Source organism: Drosophila gunungcola (genome assembly GCF_025200985.1).
Source record: "Drosophila gunungcola strain Sukarami chromosome X unlocalized genomic scaffold, Dgunungcola_SK_2 000023F, whole genome shotgun sequence".
Taxonomy (NCBI): domain Eukaryota; kingdom Metazoa; phylum Arthropoda; class Insecta; order Diptera; family Drosophilidae; genus Drosophila; species Drosophila gunungcola.
This window is the reverse complement of record NW_026453185.1, coordinates 599980-611168: the sequence shown is the minus strand read 5'-3', so window position 1 is coordinate 611168 and position 11189 is coordinate 599980. Positions and strand designations below refer to the sequence as shown.

Genomic DNA, 11189 nt, shown 5'->3' with positions numbered 1-11189 from the left:
CTCCATTTTACAACCGCAACCCCAATAACGTTTTTAACTCGATTTTAAACATATAAACATGGATGTTTACATGCATCATACATAATAATTTCTTTTACTTCTGCTTTCCCCAGGGGCCAAAGAGTACAATCCCTTTTTCGCAAAGAAGTTGTAAAAATATTTTTAAATTGAACGTTTTTCTGGGCCACGTTTGTAGTTAAAGGATGCCTGTGCACGCAAAAAAAAATATCTGCTAAAGTTATATCTAAAAGTAGGCTGGATTTTTTTAGAACAATAATTTGTAGATAGATTTATAATTTACATAACATTGTAAATAAATAAAAATGAAGAAATGCAAAAATTTCGGCTTAACAAAAAAATAAAAACTAAACTATTTAATTATTTATTTGAAGCCATTATAGTAGTATGTTCTATTCAAAATTCAATGTTATTCAAGGGTGTAAATTGCCTTATTCGGTGTGCAAATAAGTTTCCAAAAAATTGTAATGATTGATGTTTTCTGTGTGCCATTGCAGCCAGTGCAATTTCTGCGTAATTGGAGCAACAATTTTTTGTGCCCCGAGCCGGAAACAGAACCCAACAAATTGAGTTTTGTTTTCCCATGAAATTGTGAAAGCTCCGCCGTTAATCAAAAGTTGCTAGCAGCAAAATGGGGCGGTTCTTTTTTTACACTCCACATGGGCCGCGCATATAAATAAAACTCGTTTTGGCTGCAACTGCGTCAACAAAAACAACAACAGTTGAGAGAACTGTGACCCTTGACCCCACCACCCTTTGCAATTAATTAAAGTTTTATGTGTGGACTTAATCGAAAAGAACGCAGTAAAAACAGTCATTTCCATTGAAAGTAGAAAACAAAACATTTTTTTAAAACCTGAGATCGAAAATAACCGATAGCTATTTTAAAAAATTTCGGTTTCAATGAAAATCAATTTGGAATTTATGAACGAGCTATTAAATGAAAACATTTGACCAATATTTTTATTGTTATGACCAAAATGCTGATGTTTTCGTCATTTTTTATAAGCGGTTACATCACGTTTTTTGGTCAAAACTAAAAATGTCCAGGTTTGAATGCCAATCGGTTTGGAATTTTATTACGTGCTCAACGAACTATGCCATTCAATTATTGGACCATTATTTTTATTGTTATTACCAAAATTCTGATATTTTGTATGCGAAAAAAAGGTTTTTTATTGTTGAAAATTCAGAAATAGAATTTTCTGTTGCATACTTACTTCAAAACTTTTTCCATAACAAATAATTTGAACCATAATCGGAGAAAACTCCAAGCCACGCAACTCTGATTTTGTGTATAAATGTAGTTTATTTTTGTTTCTCGCTGCTGTTTGTATTCGGTCACGTGTTAAGTATTAATAAATAAATTGCATTAGTTAGTATACGATTAGTGTTTGGTTTTAGAAGTTAGTTAGAGGCGCAGTAGCAGAGAGTTCGTTAGTGGGTTCCTTAGTGTTGTTGCCGTGTCCCAAGTAGCTTAGAAATGTATTAATTAATTGTTGTGGCTTTGTGTTCCTGTGTTTTGCAAAAATATTGCACCTGCGCTTCCGATTGGCGATCAGAAGTATTACATATATATATGTATATATATATATATATTTATATAATTATTATTAACTTGCGTCTTTTGTTGTTACCTGCACTTGAAATATTTAAAATATTTTTTTAGTTTAGTCGTTTCCATTTAGATTAATAACATATGTATACATATTGGTTTTAATTATTTGCTTTTTGTGGTTTATTTGCCCTTTTGTTTGTCGCTTTTTAAAGTATGCAAAAATAAGCTCTCTCCTTCTATCTCTCCCTCTCTTTCGCTTCCTTTTAGCGCCGTCTCTGTCTTTTATGTGGCTCCGTCTCTTTCTTATACATTAATGCCCTCGCTTAACAGAAACTAGACAATGCTGAAATTATTGTTCTTTGTATTACTTTTGCTGTTTTGCTTATTGTTTTTGCTTTAGATTTATCATATCGTATGAGTATATATCGTTATGTATATGGCAATAATCGATCGAGAAATGTGCAGATTTCTTGTACAGACATATGTATACAATTAGAATCAATATGCGCTTTGTTTTGTTTTTTTGTTGTTGTTGTTCTGACGCGTTTTAAATGCATTTATTTTGTTTGTTGTTTTGTTGTATTGCAGGCATGGCTTCGTTTTTCTAAGGCTATTTTGTAATTATAAATATCGGTAATGGTCTTGCAATAATCATCCGCAATGGCTCTATACAATAATAAGTATAACGAAATCTAACTCTTTTTTGGCATAAGGTGTGTTGCTTTTTGTTTCTTTTTATCGAAAATTATAAATGTAGTTAAAGAACTAAAGTACGGTTAATTTACATGACAAATAATGGATTAGATCATATCATAAATAATTGCTTGCAAGTAAATTCAATCGAATGCTTAGGCTAGTGGATGCGAGGGAATAGTGGGATGGTTGGGTATTGTTTTGGGACATTGGGTTTACAATTTCTTGGTTACTTTACAATGGCTGCTCACATACACTTGCACTGGCTTTAAATTCAGTCTTTTTCATATAAAAAAATTGGGAGAAATGAGCAAAAAGTAATATCTGCTGGAATAATAATAACCATAATCTCCATTGCACTTAGTATATCGATTGTGGGCAGTTGAACGATTTATCGACGAACAATTAATCTCATTAAAAGCTTGATCGATTTACAAATGGTCAAATTCTCAACCAAATAAGTTAATCATTTAAATAGGCTTAAACTTATCATTTAAAAATTTAAAAACCGATAAAAATTCACATACAATTCATTAACACAAAGGCTTATAATTGGTCTATTTCTGAATCAATTCCCAGTCGATTCAATCTGAAATTGAATTGAAACTTAAAGCTGATCGAGTTTCAGATGACGAATTTATAGTTTTTCGATTCCAGCGCAGGCGTGTGAGCAGTTGCATATATTTATATATAGATAGGCGTCTCCTGGCCGGTGAGCAAACGAAACATGGACGTGGGCATCGTCTTCATTAGGATCTGTTAGGAAAATAGTTATGAATCCATATAAAATGCTTTCAAATGAACTTAATACCTCGCCCACTGAGGATGACAGCAGCTTGACAATCGTATCGTGTGGAACAGCCACGACGCTCTGGTTGTTAATCTCAATGATGCGGTGGCCAACGCGTACTCCACCCCGCTCAGCGATTCCTCCACGCAAAAGGCTGCAGATCTGCAACCAAATGGGAAACTTTTGATTCAAATTTGTTTCGGGGCAAACTCCTTACGCTTTTATAAGCAAAACATTGTATCTTTTTAAGTGAAAACCGGGATAAAAATTTTTTTACTTTTAATAATTTTGTCTTTAATTGTTGTTTTTGGTGAAAGAATGTATTAATATAAAAAAAAAATAAGAAAACATTTTCAGGCCATGAAGAAAAATGTGAAACGTTTTTAAAAGAATCAAAAATATAAACTTTTACATCATTTATGGATCGTTGAAAACAATTAAACTGTTTTTGTAAAAATAATTAACGAATCAGGCTTATCTTATGGCCCTGCAACTGGATAACCCCTTAGAGTAAGGAATTTACAAATAATCAATTCAGGGCTATACAATGGGCATACTATGGCCGACTCACCACGCCATTTTGAACACTAAAACCCAACTGGAACAGCGCCTTGGGTCGCAGGATCTTGACCTCGACGACGGGCGGACAGGGCACAACGGTGAACTTGACGGCAGTTTGGTTCTTGGCATTGCGAATGTAGCTCTGGCAGGTGGACAGCGGCAGTCCCACCAGGCTCATGCCGTTGATGGCGATCAGCTGGTCGCCGATGTTCAGCTGACCGCAGCGGGCGGCTGCGCCGGAGCTCATCAGGTTGGCGATCACCACGGTGGGCAGCATGGAGCCCCAGCCACTCTCGACGATCACCACGCCCAGGATCTCGCCCTTGGCCTTCGGCACCACCACCTCCTTCTGCAGCTCCTTCTTGGCGAAGATCTCCAGCTCGTCGCCGAAGATCTCCTGGCTGTTGAGCACCTCCTGGTAGTCCATCTCCTTGGCCAGGCTCTCGTTCTCTATGCCGTTCGCCTTCAAAAACTCCATGTAGGCCACCTGATTAACAAAGAACATCATCATTAATGGTTGCAAGATAACAATTTAAATGATAATTTGGGTTTTCATTTAAATATATTAAAATATAATCTTACAATTTGATTACAATTGGTTTTTAATCAAATTAATTTTACATTTTTAACTTGTCCAGCATTTAGTTTTAATTTTTGTTGTCATATAACGATAATTTGGGTTTTAATCAAGTAAACTATCGGTTTCACTGAAGAAAAATGGCTAAACTAACAAATTTTCTATAATTTGTTACAATTTTTAATTTCTTATAACTTCTATTTAAGTGTGTTTTTAACCAATATAATTAACGCAAATCAAATTTTTTAAGCAATGGTATAAGCTCTCATTAACGTAATAACTTGAAAGGTTTAATGTGACTATATTTGAAGGTAGAATAGATTACCTGAAAGGCCTGTCCAATGGACTGGGCTATGAACTGCGCCTCGTCGCTCTCGAACACGTGGCAGATCATCTTGGGCGTGCGGTTGTGCTTGCTGAGTGGCTCCTTGGGCGGCGACTCCTCCTCGCCCATGCCTGGACTGGGCACATCGCCCAATGGACTGGCCGTGGCCGGATCCACCACACTGTTGGGCACGAACCGGCGACGGGCCATCAGCACAACCAGATCACCGATGTCCGCGATGTAGGATATTGTGCGCAGCGCATGGTCCATCATGATCTCCTTGAGATCGGTGTTCAGCACCATTATCTTCTCGGTTGATATGAACAGGTCCACTTCAGTGCTCGGCTGGCTTTCGCCCTCGGGAGCCTGGTAGGAACAACGAAAATATTAATCAATATCTTAAATCGAATATAAAGTATGATGGGGACCGATGTTTGTCAACTATTTAGGTGCCAACGATCGCTTACCAAAGCCTATCGAGAGGAATGCGCAGCAGGGAACGAGAAAAGCGAACGAGAAAGTTTTAGACACACACACACACACACATTGAGCGAGCATAGAGCATAGCCTGGCGGGGTTTTCTTGGATGGAGGTTGTTGTTGTACGCTTCCCTCAAGAGGGTTCACTGTACCTACCTTGATCCTGGACACCGCCTCCTCGGCCTGCATCATCCTGGTCGACTTGGTCGGCTGGCCCTCGCAGACGAGTTGGGTGGATCCGAGGTATCTGGCCCGGAATAGCACGCCCTCAATGAGAACTTTGGGTTCCAAGAGACCTAAAGCGTTACGTTTTCTTATTAATATTGAGGAAATGGTTTAATTGTTTATGTGTTTTAACTTTAACTAAACCAGGAAGGATGAAAACTTCGGAAGATAAAGATTATATACCCTTGTACCTATTGCAAGAATTAAATATTCTTTAAAAAAAACTAGAGTTCGATTGATTTTTTCATTTATTATTCCTATGGGAGCAATATGATATAGTCGACTGATATTAACAAAATTAAAACCTTTACTATATGCCGAAGAATATTTAAATTAAAGTGATAAACAATGCAGCTTTCTGATATAGTCGTTTGATCTTAATAAGATTAAACCATTAAAAAAAATAGATAAGTTCTAATTTCAATTCTAATGATAAATTTATACCCTCTGCAAGAATTTAATCATGGTGTTTTTTTTTGTTTACAAACAAACCAAAAATATAGCTAAATCTTCGCCTGAAAACAGAGACTTACATAATATCACGGAAATATCACATAAAATACAGATTGCAGCGTGAAATGTGGAATTTGGTTCGAGTTATCAGTAAACGGCAAAACCGGAGGCGTTGCCCAGTAAATATATGTATATATGCATATATATGAAGAGTGTTAGAATGCTTACCCTCCTTGTTGCGCGACTTGGCCTTCTTGTCCGAGTTGGTCGAGTCCTTCAGCGACTTGATGGAGCCCGTGGGACTCTTGCTGAACTGCAGCTTCTCCGGCGAACTGATCGAGATGTCGGCCGTGCCCACGATTTGGCAGATGTCCGGCGAATTGGGCGTCAGCGAGGTGCCGATGCCCTGCCGAATGGTGGCCGTCGAGTAGGTCTGCGGCTTGGCATTGGCCATCGGATTCGGGTTGTTGTTGTCCGCCGCGCCATTCAGATGCCCATTGCTGGCGATTTCCGTGCCCTCGTTGGCATTGCTGTCCGAAAGGGGCTTTAAAAAAAAATAGTGTTATTAACAAACTTTGCACATGGCCAAATATTACAGTAGCGGTCAAAATAATAGTCGTTTCTAAGCTTATGGAAATAGCTATAAAAATAGTTAAAGAGCTACTTTTTTACATTTATTTTTTTCCGTAGAGATATTTTTTAATTCTAAATGGGGCACATATAAAAAATCCACACTAATCAAAGTAATAATATTAATATAAAATATTGATTAAAATGGCTTTATGGTTGTTTAATTAGAGTATAGAAAAATAATTTTTAAGGAATTAACAGTTTTATTTTTCCTTGACAAACTTAAATAATAAAACCCATTATTAATAAGTATTACAAAAAAGTTGTCCCAGCCTTAAAAAACTTGTTTAAGCACATGACATAGCCCCACTACTAGTTATTTGACCGCAGTTGTAATTTCCTTACCTGATCAGCGAAAAAATCCTGCTCGTCGTGCCGCTGCTGACCCAGCAAGCGATCCGTTTCCAGATCGGTGTCCGGTTCCTCCTCCGCCGCCGCAGCAGCCTGGGCCGCCGAAACCGTCGTCGTTTTGCGCGGCACCCAGACCGGGGAATCCGGATCCGTGGTCAGCACCTCGTCGCAGAACTTCAGCTTTTCCGGCTGCGTTTTGGCCCGCTGCAAGGCGGAACGGATCTCTTTCATGGCCTCCTGGATCTCCGAGGCAGCATGCGATGGCAGCGATCCTCCTGCGGTCACTGTACTGGCCGTCACTGCCAGTCCCGATCCCCCAGACTTTTCGGCCAGTGAACCTCCCAAGGCTGCCGCATAAACGGCACCGTAGTGACTGTCCAATGGATTGTCAGCGTCTGCTGCTGCCATGGCCATCGACTCACTGGCATCGGCTATCTCGATTTGGGGCGGCGAGGCTGGCGGCGCAGCCGGCGGCATGGGCATGGGCAGCGAGGCAAAGTCGCTTATCAGCGCCGATTGTGAGGCATCTGTGGTCAATGTGGCCATGCTGGCACTCATCACATTGTAGTCGTTCTCCAGCCGCTCGCCATTTCCATTTCCATTTCCATTTCCATTGCCATTCCCATTGCCATTGCCATTGCCAATACCATTCCCATTGTGCTCGCTGTGGGCGATGGGCTGCGAGGATTGCGATTGCGATTGCGAGGACTGCTGTTGCTTGTCACAGATCACGGACACATTGTTCTCCGTGTCGGAGGCGTGGCCACTGCTCAGGCCATCCTCCAAGACGGGCATGCTCGTGTACAGCTTGCCATAGTCCGTGGGGCAGTTGATGTCGTTGGACAGACTGTCCAGGTCGCCGCAATTCGAATCGTAGTCCGTGGTCTCCGGCGACAGGGTGAAGTTCCGCGAGTGCCGCCGCAGATTGGCCTCCAGTTCCGTGTCCGCCAGATCGCCGCTGCTGCGGCTATTCGAATCGATATACAGCTCGATGTCATTGTGCTCCTGGTGGTAGGCAGTCGCAGGCATCTGTTCACTTTGCTGCAAATGAGTGTTATGTTAGCAGGCTTAACGACATTGATTTCCAGATGACTCACTGGCTTTTTAATGGGCGAGCGGTGCACCATGTAAAGCTCATCTTTGGGTATTCTCGCCAGTCGCTGGCCAATGTATGCCTGCTCCAAGGGCGTGGCCGGGTACTCCTGTTGCTGTTAGAAGAGAGAAAAAGTGTTGATGGATATAAATATAGCTCCATTGCATTACTCTTACCGAACTGGCCACATCGTCGCCACTTTCCGTGGTGTATCCGTCCGTGTAGCGCTTCTCGTCCTCCGGATTCGCCTTGAAGAACTCCTCGAGCACCTTGCGCGTCTCCGAGAATTCGTACAGGTAATCAAAAGTGGGGGTCGTCTTCTCGCGCAGCGCACCCGAACGCTCCTCCTCGTGATCGATCAGATCGATGAGGTTGCCCACGGAAGCCTTGGCCGATGCATTTGCATTTGCATTTGCAGTTGGATTAGCAGTTGGATTAGCAGTTGCATTTGCATTCGCAGCACTGGTTGTGGGCGAAACTCTTTGCGGGAATCCCGGCGGTCGTTTCCGTGGGCCACCCAAGGTGATCTGTGTGTTTGTGCCCGGCTGACTGCCAAATCGACGCGGCGATCCCTCGTACTCGGCAATGGGCAGCTGGCCAATCATCTTGGTCACCTTGAGCACATCCTCGTTGCTGCCCGGCCGCTGGCCACTCGACGCCTTGTTCATCCAGTTGGTGTCGATGTCGTCGAACACCACGATCTCGCCATCGCGCAGGCACTGCCCGTCCGCCTTGCCCACATCCGTTGGCGAGCCGGGACTGGCCAAGCCCTAAAAAAAAAGACAAAAATATGGTTATAACGGGCTAATTGGGGGTCTTTACGATTCACTCTCACCTGCGGCAGGACATCCCGGTTCTCAAACTGGCTCCCTGGACTTCGGCCCAGCCGGATCTGATGCAAGTGCGGTCGCTGGTAGTAATAGCCGCCGGAATCTCGGGCCGCATTCAGGCCATGACCGCCATGACCGCCTGCGCCGGATGGCGAGAGGCCCTGCAGCGGAACGTAGGACAGCTCAGCATTGAGATCCGGCGAATTGAGCACCGTACTGGCTGGCGTCACATTCGGACTACGGGCGCGCATCTCCCACACATATCGCTCCTGCTGCTGATGCTGCTGCTGTTGTCCTTGGAGCTGCTGCGATTGCTGATGCTGCTGTTGCGTCTGCTGGCCAAAGGTCATTTGAGTGTGCGACGGATTGACCATGGACTCGTTGCTGCTGTCGCTGCAGGAATTGGAGTTCATGGCTGGACTGCAACTGGGACAATCTCCGGGGCAGAGGGATGTGGATGTGGATGTGGATGCTCCTTCGTTAGCTACTACTGTTCTAGTGCTGCTGCTGCTGCTGCTGCATCCGCTGCTGCTGCTTCTGCTGCTGCGATTGCTGCCTCACTGTGGGCCACTGCCTGGAGGAGAATAGGTGATTAGTCGATGATCTAAGGCGGCTGTGAATCACTGCACTGCACAGCAGCACAGCCCAGTAAAAAAAAATCAGGGACAGGTGACGTATTGCCTTCCACACCCTATCATGGGGAACAATAGTTTTATGGAATATTTATAAACATATATGTGAACTTGTTTTAGTGGCAAAAGAGCTTTACATTAATTGTTTAGCTTCTAGGCTGCATAACTAAAATTATAGTGTCTCCCTCGAGTTATGGATTTATAATGTTTTAAAAGAGGAATTATAAAATCGATTTGGAGATTTAATTTAAATAATCTTCCATTTCGGAACACCATTTATTTATTATCGTAATATAATATTAGAGATTTATTTAAAGATTTTCTTCTTTCTTCTTTAGGTACTTTAAACTATCCTAATCAACTTCAGCAGGGGGTATGCCCAGATTCTACTATATAGGAATTGATTAATTGACATTTATGTCTCATTTCTGTTTTAGATCTTGAGGTTATCGTAATAATATAGTGCATGAGTTCTGCTGGGTTGTTTAAAGATTTCTCCCTTCTTGTTTAGGCACTGTAAGCTATCCAAATCAATTTATGATATTTCTTGCTATACGTTTGCATTTTATAGGTATTTTGAGATTTCTTATTATATGTTTGGATGTTATATATGTATATGTATTTATTCCTAATTGTTTTGCATACACACACACTGAGTATGTGAGTTTCGGGGGGTGTTGCAAGATTCTCAATGTTGCTGCTGGTGTGGTGACCTCTGGCTAAATGGTGACCCTCGATGGCCAGCGAAATCAATGCGGGTTAATTAACATTAACCCACTACTGGCCTCTGCCTACATGTCTACATGTCTACATGTGTCCCCTTTTCCGGGGTCCCGTGTCCATGGGCTTTGGAATTGCGCACACGTAAACTTGGCCTCCAAAAGTCCTCGCGCAGGCAAAACAAACGCAGGAAACGCAGGAAAGGCAGAAAAGACAGGAAAGAAGCTGCTGCTGCAGCCAGACACAACAACACGGAATGGTGGGTGGTGCAAGTGGGTGGGTGGGTGTGTGGTGCCCTCGGGGGGAGTGGCACTGGCGGTGGCGGTGGTGGTGGTGCCCCTTTGTTGTCGCCGATTGTTGCAATCACTGAACCGCCGAGGAGGCGTGGGAAAAAAAACAAACTCCCCCTTTCCCGTTATGTGTGTCTATACATGTGCGTATTGTTAAAAATCAATAGATTTGCCGTGTTTTTTTTCGCAGCTCCTTTTTTTTTTTTGTTGGTGGAGGAACCGCACAACACACACACACAAACAAACACACACCCGTCGCACAACAACAAACACACACTCGCGACACTCGAGCGGCGGCAACAGCAACAGCAACAGCAACAACAACTGCAACGTTTGCAGCAGCCGCTGCTGCAACAACAACAAAAAGCGAAACAACTCCGAAAACAACACCTGTCGCGATTTTATATTTACCATTTAATTCATATTTATTGCACTCCTTCAGCAAACTCGATTGGCGCAGAACGATTGGCAGCCATTTAGATAGATTCCGAGCTATCGATGCCCGAGAGCGCATATCGATAACACCCGAGCACAGTGTTGAGCAGTGTTGAAGGGTGCCTAGTCAGGAAAGTGGTACCTAGGCAGGTACAAATTAAAATTATTTTGACCTCACCTAGATTCCAAATTTAAAAACAAAAACTTGAAATAAAATCGATTTTATTCCAGTAAATTTGTAATATATATGTTCTGCATATCTGAGAATACTTTTCCTTTGTTTTAAGTGACCTTAATCGATTTGGATTTTAAAATATTGTTAAAGTGTTAGTCTCCTAATTTTATTAAACAAGAAATACTTTTGAGGCCCAAAGTATATATCCTTTATTTCTCAAATTATTATCAATTAAAACCTTTCAGAAAATGAATCTCTTACCTGTACCGAAGTACTAATAAACCTTTTGCCTTACCATTTACCAAGGTACATTTTACCTTTGTGCCAAAACCATTTCCAACACTGTTGGTGGGT

The 11189-nt window shown here is 42.1% G+C and overlaps 1 protein-coding gene across 4 annotated transcripts; it reads right to left on the bottom strand.

Moving 5' to 3' along the window:
- Positions 1-1307: 1307 nt before the first annotated feature.
- LOC128260459 (uncharacterized) lies at positions 1308-10742 on the bottom strand. 4 transcript variants are annotated; one of them, XM_052993489.1, is made up of 11 exons: positions 10637-10742; positions 8589-9157; positions 7930-8523; positions 7758-7868; positions 6655-7701; positions 5908-6223; positions 5158-5297; positions 4523-4888; positions 3631-4107; positions 3081-3221; positions 1308-3025 (listed from the first exon to the last, which is right to left on the bottom strand). In XM_052993489.1, exons 2-11 carry the CDS (start codon positions 8994-8996, stop codon positions 2954-2956), a joined length of 3672 nt encoding a protein of 1223 aa, XP_052849449.1. In that variant the 5' UTR covers positions 8997-9157; positions 10637-10742; the 3' UTR covers positions 1308-2953. The 4 variants fall into 4 exon arrangements, with proteins under 4 accessions (XP_052849449.1, XP_052849451.1, XP_052849452.1 ...); XM_052993491.1 differs by having other exon boundaries at positions 8589-9153; positions 10637-10676; XM_052993492.1 differs by lacking the exon at positions 10637-10742 and adding an exon at positions 10478-10615 and having other exon boundaries at positions 5158-5279.
- Between the last annotated feature and the right edge of the window lie 447 nt (positions 10743-11189).

Coding starts and splice junctions, on each gene's coding strand:
- LOC128260459 (XM_052993489.1), bottom strand. CDS start 8,996: ATGAACTCCAATTCCTGCAGCGACAGCAGCAACGAGTCCATGGTCAAT. Junction 7,869..7,929: donor GCGACGATGTGGCCAGTTCG/GTAAGAGTAATG, acceptor CTCTTCTAACAG/CAACAGGAGTACCCGGCCAC. Junction 6,224..6,654: donor AGGATTTTTTCGCTGATCAG/GTAAGGAAATTA, acceptor TTTTTTTTAAAG/CCCCTTTCGGACAGCAATGC.